At 37.6% G+C, this 19,556-nt stretch overlaps 1 protein-coding gene across 1 annotated transcript; it reads left to right on the top strand.

Moving 5' to 3' along the window:
- Positions 1 to 17,386: 17,386 nt before the first annotated feature.
- On the top strand, positions 17,387 to 18,993 carry rprml (reprimo-like). The gene has a single exon (XM_026917046.3). The coding sequence runs from the start codon at positions 17,706 to 17,708 to the stop codon at positions 18,042 to 18,044; it is 339 nt and encodes a 112-aa protein (XP_026772847.1). The 5' UTR covers positions 17,387 to 17,705; the 3' UTR covers positions 18,045 to 18,993.
- Positions 18,994 to 19,556: the final 563 nt, after the last annotated feature.

Raw genomic sequence — 19,556 nt, 5'->3', positions numbered from 1 at the left:
CTCCACACAGCTTTCTATATTGATTACCTTTATAGCTCCCGATGACATTTCACATCCTTACACAAGCATTTGTGTGTGTGTGTGTGTGTGTGTGTGTGTGTGTGTGCACATAAGGATGGGTAAAATCTCTGATACTTGTATTTGACAGAGAATTTTTTTGTCTTATTTGTATAATGGCTGTAGCAAAAATCAGTAAGCAATTTGTATCAAAATAATGCATGGTTACATCATATAAACTGAGGCACATGTAATACAGGTGGTTTTTATAGCAGAGACTCACACCACAGCTGCTCAACAGCTAGAAATTCTCTACAGCATCATCTGTAAATAAACAGTTCACAAACAGTGCAACAGCTTCTAGTGTATTGACTGAATATTTTACAGTATATTTCAGCATATTGCTAAAATTATGACTGATGTTCACAGTAAACTGGAGTTAGTGAACAGGACGGCCTTGTAGCTATGTTAAGAAAACTTTAACAGCAGGTTAACATTAGCATATATTAGAGTGCAAACTATACAAAAACTGTACAATTGTATCCTGTATGGTTTATTTTTTGCAGTTAGTAATTACTGCCAGCTAACTCTTTGTAAACATGAAATAAATAATCTGTTGTATTTTTAATGATAGTGGCAATTAGTGAGGTAGAAACATTGCCTCAAAAGTGTGATAGAAGTGCCTTTGCTACAAATAAGAGGGAAATAGAGGGCAATGTTTATGGTAGATAGCAAACTAGTGGTTAGTTAGTAGCAAGAAATGTTAATCGATAAGCTAATGTAAATAAAAATTGTTATTTAATATTAAAATTTGTTAAGCAACTCTACACACGTAAACTAAATTACATGAGCTGGTGTGGTAATGAATTCATTCAGCAGTTAACACACCATTTAAATTAAAAGACTAAACTAGCCAGCTAATTCACAAAACAGTTTCAGAAAGATACTTTCAGAATTGTCTTTTCGCAATGAGTTAATTTTTTTGGGGGGTGTTGGTGTTGGTTTGTTAAAGTCTTAATTATATGGGGCATAATACTTTAGAAATCAGATGCTGTATAAAGTGATTCATGATTTCTGAAGGTTTCTGATGGGTACCTGGCATTAGCAGTTGTCTATCAGAACGCTAACATAACTTTTATCAACTGAAGAGTCACTCCTGAGGTCATAGCGCTCTTCCGAAATTTAATATAGCATTTTCACAATCTAAAATTGTGTATTTTATTTTTGGGCTTTGTTACAGTATTTTGCATTTTATTCTGATACATTTATATTTGGGGTATTTTGTAATACCTATCAAAATACATCCACAAGTATTTATGCCTATTCTCAAATTCACACACACACACACACACACTTACTGTCTTTGTGAGAACCAAAAAGAAACCTTTTAGCTCTTCTTTTTTTTTTTTTTGTTTGTTTGTTTAAATAAAGCTGCAGAAAAAAAAAAAAGTTTTCCTCATGAGACCGGTCAAATGATGTCCTCAGGGGGTCAACCCTCCATATGGGGACATTTAGTGCCCACCAAGATATAAAAACATGCCCGCCCACACACACACACACACACACACACACACACACACACAGCCTTGGGATGTCTTTGGGATGTCTTGGGGGGATTTAAGGTCACAGCAGGCTAACAGCTCATAATGTGCATTTAGAATGAGAGCTATGGAAGAAGCTGATCTTTGACCAGAGTGAGAATTTCAGTTTGCTTAACCCACTGGGGACTGCAATGAAAAAGGATGGAGCTAAGAACACACACACACACACACACACACACACACACACGCACACACATACACACCTGTATGCTTGAGACCCTTATCTTAACCCATAGAAAAACTCATCTCTCCTAAAATAATTGTTTTTTTATATTGTGCTATCTGTCTATGTGCTCATTGGCATGCATGGGGGTGTGTGTTTGTGCTAGTTTGGTTTGTGTGTCTACAGAGTGTAATGAGACTGCACACGGCAAGTTCTACTCAGTATCCCTTGCATAGAGAGAGAGAGAGAGAGAGAGAGAGAGAGACTGTTTTAATTAAAGCATCATAAGCCTAGCAGTGCTTCCGCTTACTCTCTCTGTCTCTCCCACCCTCTCTATCTCTCATTTCTCGCTCTTGCTCTGATGCCAACCTTCTGCCAGCCTTCTGCCAGTCGGTGGGGTGATCCACGCTGCCTAAATTGGATGGAGAACACATACTAGTTTTACTTTATTGTAGCTTGTGATATGACTTCTTAGAGTTACTTACAGTCACCCACAGAAATGAAAGCATATTTCTCTGTGCCAGCTCTTATTGAAGTCACATTCTCTGTCACTCACACATACACACAGACACAGACACACAACAGACACACAAAATCATGCTGTGACTTCCCTCTGTTCTTTTGGCTTGGGCTTTATTGCTAAATCATCTTGCTAGAACACATGGTGTGATATCACTATAGTGCCATGTAGAGAGACTGTGTGTCTGTGAGAGAGAGAGAGAGAGAGAGAGAGAGAGAGAGGGGAAGTGTTATGATTTAAGAAGACATGTAACGTGCACAATGGCTCATAAAGATAAGATAACTTTTTATTGATCCCACGGGGAAATTTAAGGAAAAAAAAATTAGAGTAAGAGCGAAAATAAAGTACTTATTTTCAGCAATAGCGCTTTCTCTAAATGCTGATTATACATTAGAAGAGCGCAAACAGTGTCTAGTCCATGCCGGGACCGGACCTATAATCTGGGAGATCAAGATTTAAAAATAAAAAAAGCCATTGACTTTAAATTATTATTACTTCCATAACCACTCTACACGGTTTCCAGTCAGTTTATTACTAAGCAGGTTGGGGGAGAAATAGTAAGAAATATCATATTACTTCAGTTTTAGTATCTCCTCACTGGCTTCCTGGTGTTCTTAGACTTGATTTTATTACTGGCTTCTACTAAAGCACTCAATAACACTGAATGGCCTTTTTATAGTAAAGCTTTTAGACCCTTCTTCCTACAATTGATCAGCTAGGTCCTTGGAGAACAGGTTCAAGTACCTAAAACAAATTTAAACGCTGAAAGCCAAAATGCATTTTCAGTATATGTTTACGTCTAGCGGAATTGGCTCACATGCTGTCTTTCAATTCCTTAAAAATATATTTTACCTAGGTACCTAGATCTGCCCCCAAAAAACTTTCTGTTGAATTTAACTTTAAAGGTTCTACTGTAGAAACAAGACAAAGAACACTTTATGGTAATAGCTAGAACAATAATAGGACCAAAATCCTTAGTCAAGTGAAAGTTAGAAAAATTATATGACAATAAATTCCTCTGTCTTAATTCTTATCAGCTTTCTTTATGAAGGTGTGATGGGCAGGAGAGAACTGGATAAAATTAAGAATCTCTAGTAAACAACTGATTAAAAAAGGGGGGAGTGTAGCAGGAAAAACACAACTACATGTAACAAAGTAAACTGTGTTTTTGTCAGAGTTAGTAAAAGTGTGAATAAGAGTGAAAATTCTCTAAAACCACTCTTACAATTAGTTAAATGTAAAATGAGTGTCAGAAATGTAGAGTGGTTGTGGAAATACCTTTAACAGCCTCAAAGAAGCTTTGTGCTTAAGAGATGCAGGATTCACCATATTGTCCATGTCATAAAATGATCATTAGTATCACCTTTAGTGTCACATATATAAAATACATTTGCCCTTATTTACCAAAGATGCATATGACCAAATCTGATCATAAAATGAGCATACTCAAATTCCCCTTATCTCCTTATTCATCAGTTTTATCTTTGATCTTTTATCTGTTTGATCATCGTCTGCCTAGAGTTCATGTAAATCAACATTTTAACAACCAGAAAAATTCTTGTTTTGGAGTTCATTTTGAATCAAAATTAATACTGGAAATAACACTGATAACAGCAAGTATAGTAAATAGAATAGTGTAACTGATAACAGTAAAAATCAAATAATGTTAATAATCACCATTGCACACACAGAAACTTTGTACTATAATATAATTTATAGAGTTTAGTGTCAATACATCTGCTTTATCAGCTCAACAGTCTTTCAGTTGAGTTACAGGCACATACACGTCCAAGAGACACCACAAAGCTCTGATCTGGATGTCGAGGTATATAGGGCCAAAAGTCTCTTAAAAAAACCTCCTGAATGTCATCCCAGGATTTAAAAAAAAATTAGCAACACTAAAACATCCATCCATCCATCTATATTTCTTATCCTACACAGGGTCATGGGGAGAGCCTGGAGCCTATTCCAGGGGAACTGGGGCACAAGGCAGGGGGCACCCTGGCCAGGATGCCAACCTATCACAGGGCACAATCGCACACACATTCACACACTACAGACAATTTGGAAATGCCAATCAGCCTACAGCACATGTCTTTGGACCTGGGGAGGAAACCGGAGCACCCGAGGGAAACCCCTGAAACATGGGGAGAACATGCAAACACCGTGCACATGGGGCACGGGCAGGATTTGAACCCCAAACCCCAGAGGTGAGTGGCAAATGTGCTAACCACTAAGCCATTTAAAGCATGTTTTAAAACATGAAATAGGCATAACTTAGGCATAATCATGTATTCAAGTACTAAAATTAATAAAAACCTTGTTCACATAACTACCCCCTGGTGAGGCTCGAAAATAATATCAGTTTTCTGCCTGATGTTGACCTTTAACACTTTTATAAAAAAGCACACTTGCTAACTGTCTACAGTGGATATAAAAAGTCTACACATCCCTTGTTAAAATGATTTAGTTCTGATGTAAAAACTGAAACCAAGATAAATCATGTCAGAACTTTTTCCTGTTTCTGTAGGATTTTCTTCCCATCTTCTTGGTTTTTTCTCTTAATTTGGAAGCCATGGTTCGTAAAAAGCTTACAAAGCCTATGATATCTCACTCGTTGAAAGGTATCGATCAGGAGAGGGTTATAAAAGAATTTCCAAAACAACCATGTACCATGGAACACCATAAAGGCCATCATCAACAAATAGAGAAAATGGAGCACCACAGTGACATCACTAAGAACAGGACATCCCTCCAAAATTTAGAAAAGGACAAGACAAAACCTCATCAGGGAGGCTGCCAAGAGACCTACGGCAACATTAAAGGAGCTGCAGGAAAATAACTGACAAGTACTGATTACTCTCTGCATGTGACAACAATCTCTTATATTCTTCATGTCTGGGCTGTGGGGTAGGGTGGCTGGATGGAAGCCCTTTCTCACCAAAAACATCCAAGCCAAACTAAATCACACCAAACCATGTGGCAAAATGTGTTATGGTCTGATGAGAATAATTCCAAAAGGTATAATAATTCCATAATTCCAGAAGGTATGTTTGGTGGAAAAAAAAATCACATCACCAAAAGAACACCATACCTACGATGAAGCATGGTGGTGTTAGCATCATGCTTTAGGGCTGCTTTTCTTCAGTCAGAACAGAGGCTTTTATCGAGGTGGAAAGAATCATGAACAGCTACAAATACCAGTCAATTTTAATGCAAAACCTTCAGGTGTCTGCTAGTGAGCTGAAGATGAAAAGGAATTTCATCTTTCAGCACGATAACGACACAAAGCATACATCCAAATCAACAAAGGAATGACTTAACCAAAAGAAGATCAATGTTTTTGAATGACCGAGCCAGAGCGCAGACCTGAATCCAACTAAAAATCTGGGGGGTGACCTGAAGCAGGCTGTGCACAGGAGATGCCCTTACAATCTGAGGGAAAAGACTGAGTGGTTTAATAAAATCAAAGGCTGCTTCAACGAAGTATTAGCTTAGGGGTGTGCACACTTATGCAACTAGGTTATTGTAATTTTTTTTTACCTTTTTTTCCCTAAAAAAGTTTCAGATTGTTTTTCACTTAATTTTTATACTTTGTAATTTCACATTAATGGTGGAAAAAGTTCTGACATGATTTATCTTCATTTCATTTTTTTTCTACAAAAACCTGTCTTTTTAACAGGGGTGTGTAGACTTTTTATATCCATTGTATGTAGGGCAGATCACAAGAGGGCAGCTGGTAAAAAATTACAGTTACAGTTCTACTAATTTGTGAATGTGCCATTACATGTAACTACGTGACAGAGAGTGTGTGAGCGAGGGCAATACCCATCTGGTTGCTAAGGGACATCTTCACTTACATTGTGTTGCTAGGCTGCCAATTCCCCCAGCTAAGTGGAAACCTCACTGTGATCCTTCTCCTGCATCTCTCTCTTCCTCTCTCTGTCTATCTCTCTACCCAGCCCTTTCGCATACCCTCCCTCCTATTTTTCCAACGAAAATAACTTAACTAACCATCTGTCGCCATGCAAACAGGTCGCCTGTTGCTAAGGAACAACTTGGAGGCCCGTTGCTGCATGGCTATATGCAGGCTATCTGCACACTATATTTATAGGATAGACAGTTAAATGCGTATACAGTGTGCATGTCAACATTAGTCTCGCCAATGAAAGGTGTCTAACAAAGATCTGATTGTGGAGGCAACTTTATTTTTTTGAGTTTTAATACAAAAATCTCGGGGAAGAGAGAAGAAGAAACACAACAGAGTGAGTCAGAAACAGAGCTCCGCTTCCTCTTTTGCTCCAGTCTCCATGGTCATTTCTAATCCCCTAAATGGATAAAGGGCTTATCCTGTTTACATCTGTGTTAATCCTAATTAGCCCTTTTAACCATCTTCTGTAAAGAAAAAAGTAAAACGCAGGGCCCAAGAGAGTGCATACATAATGGTGATGAACTCTTCCCACTTGTCATGAACATACATAATTAATAAAGCTAGTGTGCATAATAAAGCTGCTTGGTTTGTACAGGGATTAAGGATTAATATCGAACAACAGTGTGACTCAGTAGTCGAATTGAACAATTAGCTGGAACTACTGAATTGCCTGCATCAATTATTTACATACACAGACAGTAATAACAAGCTTTTATTACTGTGTGCGTGTAAGTGTATAATGGGGCTGGTGTGTAGGAAGTGATAAGTATACTGTAAAGTCTGAAAAACATACAAGGCCTAACAGTGTAATGGCACCAGTTCCATAAATGAATTGTGTTTAACACAAAGTTATTTATCTATTAGTTTTTCATAATTGTTTGCAAGTTGTTCCAAGAAGAAAAATTGAATTATTTCATGCAAAAAACAATACAATCTCATCAGAATCACAGTTACCACCATGATAACGTCTAAACCAAAGCTTTTTATGCTGCCTGATGTTTTGCCTGCTTTAGCACACCTGATTTAACACACAAATGCCTTATAATTAGCCACTGAGTTGAGTCAGTGAATCAGTTGAGCAGTAAAAACAAAAATACACTGCATCTAGATCTAACTACACTCACCATCCACTTTATTAGGTGGTGAACACCTGTAATGCATACAATCATGTAGATTCATTCATACAGGTCAAGTTTTCACATCAAATATCAGAATGGGGAAAATGTGATCTTAGTGGCATGGTTGTAGGTGCCAGATGGGCTGGTTTGAGTATTTCTATTATTTGGTTTGAGTCTCTGGAGTTTACACAGAATGGTGCGAAAAACAATTCTTCGTGCGATTATTTGGGCAGAAATGCATTGTTAATGTCAGAAGAGAATGGTCAGATTGGTTTGAGCTAACAGGAAGCCTGAAGAAGCTCAAATAAACACTATTTACAAGCGTGGTGAGCAAAAAAGCATCTCACAATGCACAATTCATTGAACCTTGAGGCAGATGGGCTACAACAGCAGAAGACCTCACTGGGTTCCACTCCTGTCAGCCATGAACATTAATCTGAGGCTTCAGTGGGCACAGGTTCACCACTAATGGACAGGTGAAAATTAGAAAAAACACTGCCTGCTCTTTTTCCAAAAATGCATGGAAATCAGTTTCTGAAATATTCAAACCATTCCATCTGGCACCAACAATCATGTACATTTTCCCCATGACATTTTTCTGCATTCTGATGTTTGATGTGAACATTAACTGAAGCTCTGGATTTTATGCATTGGATAATTGCACGAATATGCAGGTGTACAGGTGTTCCTTATAAGATTTTATCTTTATAAGATTCTATCTGCCATTTTGTCCTCACTCATATGGACTATAGTTATAATAATATCACATTGTATTTGTTCTTGTCTTTTATTCATCCTTCAAATATATATAAAATCAAATTTTCAATACAGCCTGGCAAATATGTTCTTTTTTACATTTTTGATTATAATGAAAGAGTGTGTTTTTGTACATTTACACATTGGATTGCACTGTAGGTGGACTGATGTCCCATTTAGGACGTATCCCTGCTTCCTGCTCAGTGTTCCCGGGATAGACTTCGGATTCACCATGACCCTAACCAGTATGAAGCAACTAATGAAGATGAATAATTAATGTAGATACAACTTAAGAATTAGGAGTTGAGGGAGCACTTCTTCTTTCCTAGTTGCCAACAATTTAAGTACAACATTGTAATTTCGAGTATATATTTTTATATTTAGTTCTCAAATCAAGTTTTTGATTTATCTCTTCTTTCCTAATGGCTTAATTTAACTAAATACAGAAGGTAGCCAGTCATTTTGGGTATTCCTTGTTTGTCAGTGTCATATAAGGGAGGCGACGCAATTTGAAGTTTTATAAATGAGATGGGCAAACAAATCCAAAACAATGTTCGCAAATGTGGTTCAATAAACAGTCGAAAGGTCAGGCAATCAGCAAACATCAATACCAGGGCAAAATCCAAAATCACTAACTACAGAGCAGAACAAAGTCAGAAACCAGAATAACAGCACATAGAAATCAAGGATTGGCGAGTTGAGGTAAATGTACACTGAGCGTTGCTTTGCAGCGTGGACACAGAAATGGCGTTCTTAAATACGGTGTGGTAGTGATTCGTTCAGGTGTGTATGTGATTAGAAGTCTTAGAAGTTTAAAAGTTTAGAAGGTTCTTGCCGATTCCTCCACTGACCTGACAGTCATTTTGGTCTCAAAATGATATCTTACAATATCTTATTGTTTCTTTTCTGGCAAAGATAAATGATACATTAAACCTTAAAGTAGCAAAATGAATACATACGAAATTAAATTAAAAAAATTATCCATAAAGAAATCATTATGATTATATCCATTGACATTATGCATTATTTACATTTCCATCATATTATAATACCAGTGCTCGGATAAACACATTAAACCAGTGCTGAGGGTTCTCCACCCCACTGATCTCCCCTGCTTATGAAGCTAATTAGCTATTGATCACATAGCTTAGATAATTTGTTTTCCAACCAGTTTTCACAGGTAGGTTACTTCCAGCAAACTTGAAGTATTGTTATTATTATTTTTTTTTTTTATAAAGCAGGAGGTTATCTGTGTTCAAATTAGTTCTGAGGTTCTTATTTTACTTAATTAGTGTCTAATTAATGTGTACATTTCTGAGAACTGTTCGTTTACAATAAGCATTTCAAATGGCTGCTTTCTGGTAAAACTGTAGTAAGTGAAGGAGGTCCTATAGGTTTAAAACTAGTTTTTTTTGTTCAAATGTCTGTAAGCTACAAAATGTGGAAAAAGTAAAAGATAACAGTGCGGCATCAGATTAAATTGCATTGTATCTCAGCAGTCTGGCAGTAAGTATAGAGCCGGGTGGTTCTATCTTTAAAATGACAAGAGTGGGAGCAGTTTCAAAATGACTAACATTAGATAATTGGACAGATTTATAAATATATGAGAATAGAGACAGACATGATCGCTCAGGCTGTAGCCAACTGTGGGCCGGGAGCCAAAGCCTGTTAGGTTTGCTGGCTCAGATAGAAGAACATGAAGAACTTTAAGAACATGATCAGGGCTTTAAGCCTTTAGTTTTGTTCAAGCCAACAAATGAATGACTCAGTGGTCACCATTTCAGAAAGGTTAATTAAGACAAAAAGATCTCCGAGCTTACGTCATTCGAGCATTCATTTAAGCATTTTTTGGCTGTTGTGTAGAGCATGTTAATATTCTATATTTTATTTCAGTCCTGGTTAACTAATGTATGATTTTTTGTACCAAATTAACATCTTATGTAAGAGGAAAACCACTTTGATGAAAATGACTTTGCCAGATACATTTTTTTTAACGTTTTAAACATATTTGCTGACAATGAAAGAATGATTAGGATGCACTGTTGATGCTACCTTAACCCTACAGTACTTTTGAACTATTGATCACATAGCTTATATCATCACGTCCAAACTGTGCACACAGGTGTGTTAGTCTAACTCCCTGCACACTTTAGCCAGGCAATTGGACCATGTTAGATTGGGAATAGAATCAGGGGAATGACTGCAGGGAGCCTCAAAGTACCTGGACCGAAAAGTTTGTATTTTCAAGAGATGGAAAGGTACAGAAGTACATTGGTACCATGTAGGGAAAGAAAATCCCCATTTGCATCTCATTATTATGAGAAAAGCCTCTTGTTATAACAAGAAAAGATCTTGTCATCATGAGAAAACACCTCTTTACTACAAAAAAAATCTTATTATTGCAAGAAAAAAACTCTCGTTATTACAAGAAAAGTAACTTGTTACTACAAGTAAGGCATGCAGTTATTACCAGAAAAGCATCTCGTTATTATGCGAAAAACATATTGTTATGAGATAAATGTGTTGAAAACAACATAATTGATAGATTATCCAATCCTCAAATCCCATCCTTCATACAGATGCAACACTGGTCGGACCTTTGTCACTGATTATGAGTGCTTGCAGCTTATAGGTAACAAAGCATAGCCTGTGCTGATGCCAATTCTTGCATCTCAACTCCACCCAAATATCCTAAATTTTTAATAAAAGCCTGACAGCGTTTTACATAACAACATACTCAGCCTGTAGAGGTTTAATATGCTATTTGTAACCATGACATTTCCCATGTCATTCAATTAATCAGCTAGAAATAAAGCAATGGCTAATAGATCTGACCAATTTTTGCATTTATATAAACCCTGGGATTTAGGAATGTGTGTAAACTAATCACAATACCATCTGGACTGCTCAATGACATTAAAATCTCATTGTGCTTGAAACCAAGCATGAAGTATTATTTGACTAATTCTTTCGTTCTGCACCATTTGTCAGAACATATCAATTGGTAACCATGCAGGCTATATCAGTTATGCTGTTTTTATAATATATTTATCTCATAATAACAAGATGCTTTTCTCATAATAACAAGATGTTTTCTCAGAGTAACAAGATACATTTCTCATAATAATAAGATCCTGAAGCTTTTTTCTTGCATGGCAGCATTGTGCTTCCTTAGAAAGGCGTCCTACAGGGCACAGAAGTTTGAAAATTGTTCCTGAATACCCAACAAGATACAGAAGCTTAATGAACAGAGGCCATTCTCAGAAGTGTCAGGAACATCTGGTTCACCTTTATCAGTAATAATTCAATAAATATTTTGCTTTAGTCTGGACATTCAGAACAGCATAATACATTATGTGACTTTCATACTGAAATAACAGTATGTTTCTTACTCAAACTACAGTCGTTACTACTGGGGTTATATATTTTAAATCACTGGGCTCAGTCATTGGCATAGTGAATGAATGAATAAATAAATAAATAAATAAATAAATAAATAAATAAATACTTGATCAATGAGAAAGTGTTTTAGTCATCTGTAGTAAGTATATCTCATGGAAAAGGTCTGCATTCAGTGTTAAATCTATACCAGCTTTTTATACACTTCCAGTAAACACAGAATAATGGATGTTCTGGAAGTATTTCAAGACTCAGTTGATATGGTTTGAATTTCCTACACACTATATTCACTGGGAGCCTGAGGAAAAAAAAGAAGCAAACCAAGCAGTGTGATCCCACAGGTTATTAAACTGGCCATTTTAATGAGGGCTACAGAGGTTATGAAGGCTCAGTTCATATTTGCATATTCTGTAATATCATTATTGTAGTTTAAATAAATCCATGGTAAAATAATGAACGCATGTGTCATGCAAACATCCAGACTCACAGGACAAGATACCTGCTTGAAATTTGCTTGCGCTGTATTAATCTATAGCAGCCTGTACGTAAGAGTTTTATCATAGAGGAGACAGTTTCTTACAGAAGCCACTCTGTATTAAAGGCTTAAGTGATTCTTAGAAATCATTTGGATCAGTTTGCACCACAAGCTATTTATATGAAAGACTTTTAATGGACTACACAAAATCGGGCATGTCAAAAAAGTGGTGTCTCCAATATAAGTGATTAGATCTCTGGACTTTTAACACCACTGCTATAAATTTACTTTCTCATTTTCTGCTATAAAGTTTCTTAGAAGATATTGCTTTCTATGTAAAGACCCATCATTTGAAACTTTAACAAGACAAAACTACTTACTGGCTAGGAATTAAATTATGCTGATCCTTTCAATCGCTTTGGCACTCTCACAATCCATCTAGCACACATGGCTAAGAATCTTGGTGTGGTTTTAGATGATGGGCCTAATTTCTCTTTTCACATTACATCAGCTGTTAGATCAATGTTTCTTCAATGCACTGGTGAGCTCAGGAACCCCAAAAGGCCAAGAAGCGCATAGAAAACAACTGTAGAGAATGACAGAAGAATTCTTTCCCTGGGGAAGAAAAACCCCTTCACAACAGTTGGTCAGATCAAGAACACCCCCAGGAGGTATTGTCAAAGTAAACAATTAAAAGAAGCCCTCACCAGAGTAAATACAGAGGGTTTACACTGGTAAGACACAAAAAAACAGAAAGACCAGATTAGAGTTTGCCAAAACAGATGAGACAAAGATCAACTTGTACCAGAATGATGGGAAGAGAAGAGATGGAGAAGGGAAGGAACTGCTCATGATCTAATGCATACCACCTTATCTTACAGTGTGGGCATGTATGGCTGCCAGTGGAAGTGGTTCCCTTGTATTTATTGATGATGTAACTGCTGACAAAATTCTGAAGTGTATAGGTCTATATTATCTGCTGTGATTCAGCTCAATGCTTCAGAACGTATTGGACAGCATTTCACAGTGCAGATTGACAATGAGCTGAAGCATACTTTGAAAGCAACCCAAAACTTTTTAAGGAAAAGAAGTAGAATATTCTGCAATGGCCAAGTCAATCATCTGACCTGAATCCAATTGAGCATGCATTTCACTTGCTAAAGGCAAAACTAAAAGCAAACTCAAGAGCAAGCAGGTAATGAAGACAGCTACAGTAAAGGCCTGACAAAGCATCTCCATGGAAGAAAACCAGTATCTGGTGATGTCTATGGGTTCCAGACTTCAGGCAGTCATTTACTGCAAAGGATTTGCAACCAAGTATTAAAAATGACAATTTAATTTATGATTATATTAATTTGTCCAAGTCCTGTTGGACCTCATCTAAAAAAGTACTATAATTCCTACACAGTTTGCCTGATTTCGCTGTGAATATCCTCAAATTAAAGCTGAAAGTCTGCACTCATAGTAATTATTTAATATCACCTTCAATATTCTGTGGTATACAGTTGAAACAACAATAAATTTTTGTCAATGTCCAAATATTTATGGACCTCCATGTGAATGTACATAAGAGTCTATCCCAATCATCTTCCATTCAAAACCATATGAAACTGTTGTTACTTCAGTCATAGTGATAGAGATTATGCAAATTAAGTCTGTAATTTACAGAATGATAGATTCTGATTCATTGATAATAAATATGCAATCGAGATACCTATTAAAAATAACCAACATTGCATCCATCTATTCATTCATTCATATAGCCTGAGCTCAGGATTGAACCAGGGACCCTTTAACTATCTACCTATCTAGATCTTAAATGCTTCCTTAAAATCTTATCTTAAATACTACCTGCTGCACCTCTGTGCCATCCTAATCTGATTACATACAATATATGAAACAGCATCTACAAAAGCTAAAGGAAATAAGGTTTTAAGGAAAATATGAATGAAATAAGAATAAGATGGCCAAAAGTATGTGGACACCTGACTATCATACCCATATGTGCTTGTTGAACATCCCATTCCAAAGATGGTTCCCCCTTAGCTACTATAACATTCTTTTACAACCACTTCTTTTGGGAAGGCTTTATACTAAATTCTTTTAACATGGCCGTGGGAATTTCTGCCCATTTAGCCACAAGAGCATTAGTGAGGTTGGGCAGTGATGTTGGGTGAGAATTTTTGATTCATCCCAAAGGCGTTCAGTGGGGTTGAAGTCAGGGCTCTGTGCAGGCCACTCAAGTTCTTGTTAAACCATGTCTTTATGGAGCTTGTTTTGTGCACAGGGACGTTCTGGCACATGTTTCAGCCCTATAGTTCCAGTGAAGGGAACTCTTAAAGCTACAGCATACAGAGACATCCTATACAGTTGTGTGCTTTAAAATTTATGGCAAGAGTTTGGGGAAGACCCACATATGGGTGTGATGGTCAGGTGTCCACATACTTTTGGCCATATAGTGTAGTTACCTTTATTGCATGCAGTGTAAAGATTTACTAGTTTGCTGTGATGCTAGATTACTTTTTGTTCATGTGAAGGCACCCTTAAATCAGAGTGAGCAAGCTAAATCTAATCTCTGTCTGATATGTGCTTCTTATTTGAACATGTAGATTTTTGTTCTATCAAAGAAAATCACCTTGGAGATGTTTCAGCTTTTCATATATGTACAAACAAGAAAATCCTTGACCTGTGTGAACTTATGGATTGACCACTCAAGAAATCTTAATGACCTGCTAAAAGTGTTTTTTTCATTTGGTTAAAAATATGAAATTCAATGTTCACTAAGGGTTGCACAGACTATATTAGGGTGGAGGAAAAAACAGTGAGGAGGATGGTAAGGAGATGCAGACAGATGGAAAAGAAAGTAGCTAAATGCACTTTGTTAGTCTGAAAATGTTTCAGATTAGATCAAGTCAATTCTACAGCCAACTGTACAAGACTACGCTGGAAAAGTCCTTTTTTAAAAAGTTTTCTTTTGCTTTAATGGGCTGATAATCAGAGCCACGGGTTGCACATCACTATTGAATCAGCTTCTTAGACTCAGATCAGCGGCACAGCCAGCTCCTAGAGGCCGATCCAGACTTTTTATTGGATGCTACTGAGGCTAAAGATGAACATGGCAGAAACACATCCTAGACACTGCATAGACATCTCATCCGTTATCCATCATTAAGCTATAAGAATCTTCTGTGCTACCACACAAATAAAACAGCTTCAAATTAGTGATGTCTTGAAACAGTTTTTGCTTTAACTATGGAAAAGATGACTAGTCGACTACTATTTTTTTTTTTTAAATTACTGGTCAATTGGTAAAAACATGTAGCTGTGCAACCACTAGTTTTTACAATCTTGGGTTTGCTCGTTTAGAAATGGCCAACAATGTTTGCCATTCTGAGCTAGAGCAAGTAGTAAGCTATTGTTCCTGATATCAGAAGAATGCCTGTTGAAAACTGCCATTTTGCCAAATCCATCCATTCTAGTGTAAATAGGGTATTTTGAGAAATAGGAAGCTATGTTTCCACACACTTCCACATTGGATTTTCCCTTTGCTTTTTCTTGACAGTTGAGATAAACAGAAAAACACAAATGAATGAATTAAATAGACACAGTTCAGAGTAAAAGTGACAGTCTAAGTATCTTCATTTTCATAAAAAACTGTTTCCATGACAGTCCAGGCATCTATATTTTACAGAAAAAGTTTGCACTTGTTTTGTCAATATTGCCTTTTCTTGTTTCTTAATTATCGCTGCCTGTTCCTTCCCGTACTTTTCCTGTCAGGTTGACATTTGCCCACAACCACACGCCCGCACGCTGCTCAGCAAAGTCCTTTCCATTGTCTTTCTAAAACAGAATTGTTCATTTCTTCTGGCTTCATTTAATGACACTATGGTTCGTACTGTGTAAATAATCAAAGAGCTTCAAACCTCTGAGACATTTTGACACATTTTGACAACTCTGAAGGCCACAAGAGACTAGACTTTAAGTGGTTTTCATTTAGAAACAGCTATGGTGGGAGGGGTACAAGTGACAGCTGTGTCAGATAAAGTTAGAGTGGCTGTCGCCTACTCTGAAATTCTGCAGTAAGAAATGAATCGTGGTTTTTTTGCCACCAGAAAGAAACTTTTTGATTTGTGGATTTGTTGGATAACATTACAGACAGTGGCACTACATTGGGCTTCCTGGCAGTATGTATGCACTTGTAGCTATTTTCCTCATAGCACACTTGAACATCCCATTCCAAAGATGGTTCCTTCTTTGCTCCTAAAACAGCTTCCAATCTTTTGGGAATTCTTTACACTAGATTTCTGAGCACTGCTGTGGGAATTTCTGCCCATTCAGCCACAAGAGCATTAGTGATGTTGGGTGAGAAGGCCTGGTATACAGTTGGCATTTTGATTCATCCCAAAGGTTTTCAGTGGGGTTGAGGTCAGGGCTCTGGGGAGGTCACTCAGGTTCTTCCACTCCAATCTTGGCAGACCATGTCTTCGTGGAGCTTGTTTTGTGTGCAGGAACGTTGTCATGCTGGAACATTTTTGGGGCTCTTAGCTCCAGTGAATTGAGATGACTCCCTTAAAATTTCCTTGCTAGCCCTAGATTCAGCTCTATCAGCTCTATCTATCTATCTATCTATCTATCTACCTATCTATCGCATAGCTTTCTGACTTCTGTTCACTGTAAAAGGACAGTTTGTAGTTTTCAACAACAAAAATGTAACTCAGAAATGTAACGGCAGCTCTGTATGTCGCTCTGGATAAAAGCAACAGCTTGAAAAATGTAACTCCAAGTATGACTTCTTTCATATTGCATTTACTGATGTATGCTAATTCTAATGAATTTAGCATGAGATCAGGTTTGCAAGACAAGCAGTCAGTACAGTGATATCATTTGAAAAGTCAGAGTGTGACCGTAAGTGCCAAAAATCAGTGTACAGTTATATCCGTTAAATACTCAACAAAAAGATAAGATTCAATTACTTTTGTCAGTGTCATGTATATCTGATCTCCTGTCATTTAAAATTCCTGCTCTTCCTTGCAGGGGTGGAACCTGAGGAATTAAACTGAGGCATACACACAGATAAAAAGTGAAATAAACTGTATCTTGTCTAGTTGCTGGGGTGGTACTGTTGTGTTTTATACCTTTTATGTGTATTTTTCACCTGGAAACATTGATATAATGTGCCTATAGATATGAGGTATTGGAAATTTGGAATTACCTTTTAGACTTGCTAGGTAAGAGATACCTACTGAAGGCACAGAAGGTGTATTTTTGCAGAGACAAAGAAAGGGACTTTTTAGTATCTCTCTCTTTTTTTTCCTGAGAGTGTATAGTGCACTTTCATGGACTGATGGGTCTCTGTCTTATTAGGACTAAACTGCCTTCTTCAGAGAGTTCTCTCTCTCTCTCTCTTTCTCTCTCTCTCTCTCTCACACACACACACACACACACACACAATGAGACTATGAGACTATATGATGTCCACGAAGAGCGCAGTTTCATCGCTCACTAGTTCCCTGCGCCTTTACGCACCATCATCCTCTTCACTCCAGCTGGAAGCGCCACCTGAGAAGGAGACAGCGGGACTTTCTGCGTCTGCGCTACAAGATAAAAGTTCACAATTAAGCGGCTAATTCATTTCTAGAGGACTTTTTCCCCATGAGACGCATGAGAAGCAGAAGCAAGCGCGCAAACAAGACGTCTGGTGAACATCTGCATGACTGAAGGACGCAGCTCGCTCCGCGCCTCGCCATGAACGCGACGATCTTCAACAGCACGCTGTTTGCGCACGGCGCTCTGCTCAACAGCAGTCAGCAGCTCGCGGGCACGCTGGTGGACGAGGTGAGCGCGAGCGACGGCGGCGGCGGCGCCGGTGGAGGATCTCTGGTGCTCGAGCCGGATGAGCGCAAGCTGTTCGTGACGCGCGCCGTGCAGATCGCGGTGCTGTGCGTGCTCTCCCTCACGGTCGTCTTCGGCATCTTCTTTCTCGGCTGCAACCTCATGATCAAGTCCGAGAGCATGATCAACTTCTTGGTGAAAGAGCGGCGGCCGTCTAAAGACGTCGAGGCGGTGATGATCGGTCTCGGGTAACAGCACCGAGCGCGAGGACTGATCTGTGCACCGGGGCGGAGGGTCGCCGCGCGCCTGGTTTCATGTTGTGCAGCGCGTGAATATGCAACTCGTTCATTTCATCGTTTGCGTTTGTCGAGGAAAAGCTGAACGAGACTTTCAAGTGTCTTTAAAAGTCTCATTCATTACAGTGACTGTCACAGAAATGGAATTTGCACGCTGAAAATATTGAGAATGTATCGATGTTTATTGTTTAAAATTTTTTAAAAATATATCTATTATGTTAAAATGAATATTCGAGCCAGTCTGTTGCATTCGGGGTGTTTGACCTTTACAGTGAAAATATGTTTACACGTTTTTTACCTCAAGTGCAAAAACTATTAAAACTTTTAACTTCCAAAATGCATGCAGCTGAATGGAGTAAATGTAGCCTATGCATCTGGCACCGTGGCTGTTTTTAGTTTCGAAAGATGTTTAAGTGTATTTTTTTCGCACGGTTGGAGGAAATATTTATCATCAGTAATATTTGCACGTTTTCCTCCGAGTCCCTGGGTTCTCTGCTGGAGATGCAGCATGTGCGATGCTCCTTCTGAGTTTTCTGTCTTGCACTTTCTTATGAAACTTCAGTGCTGCTGCATGAACTGTTTTGTACATAAAGATGAAACTTGAAGTAGTCCAGCGTGTGTCAATAAATCTAACCTTTCAGTGTTGCTTCAATATTTCCATCTTTTATTTTACTTGTGGACTTTCTTTTATAACAGAAGACAGTCCCAGTTCCAACACTCTTGTCAAATTTTTACAGATTTTTGCTACTTAAAACTGTAGCTTATTCTCTATTAACAGTTTTGACCTAATAGCTGGTACAGTAACTCATTATTTTAATTATTTCAAAAAGCCACCCAATAAATATGTATTTAATACCTGAATTATATATTGTATCTTAAAAACTGAATAAAGATTTGTGAATTTGTGAGGTTTTTTCTTTTTAAACAAATAAACAAGGCTTATTTTAAACAAATAAACATGGACAGAACAAAGGTCACAGAATTACACAGAATATTATTGTTGAATAAACACCTATAATGTTCTATAAAGGTAACTGTAAGTGTTAATTCATCCCTGGATTTTCGGATGTTTGCTATTCGTTTCCTTATTCGTATTTAGAAATCATTGTCAACACATCCTGGCTAAAATATTTAATGCTCATATGCAAAAATTCCAGTTTCCAAAAAAAGAAATAAAGATAAAAACACAGGGCCATCATGAAATGATGAGAAATCTCAAAGAATGGCAGGAAGGTATAGAGGCGGTGCGGAGGTGGAACACTAAAACAAATCTACCATGAACTGTAGCTGAACCCTACAGGACCTGTATATTTTTTTTAAAGGCATAACTTTGCTAAACTCAGCAAAACCAAAACAGGTTCTTTAAAACCTTGCATAATGTCCTAAAACATCAACTGAGAAAATCTTAGGCTCACGGAAATGAAGTACGTTTCAGTTCAGAAGATGAATTTACAATTAACGTTCTACC

The sequence above is a fragment of the Pangasianodon hypophthalmus genome, chromosome 13 (assembly GCF_027358585.1).
Source record: "Pangasianodon hypophthalmus isolate fPanHyp1 chromosome 13, fPanHyp1.pri, whole genome shotgun sequence".
Taxonomy (NCBI): Eukaryota; Metazoa; Chordata; class Actinopteri; order Siluriformes; family Pangasiidae; genus Pangasianodon; species Pangasianodon hypophthalmus.
Note: the sequence above shows the minus strand (reverse complement) of the source record. Positions and strands in the feature narration are given on the sequence as shown.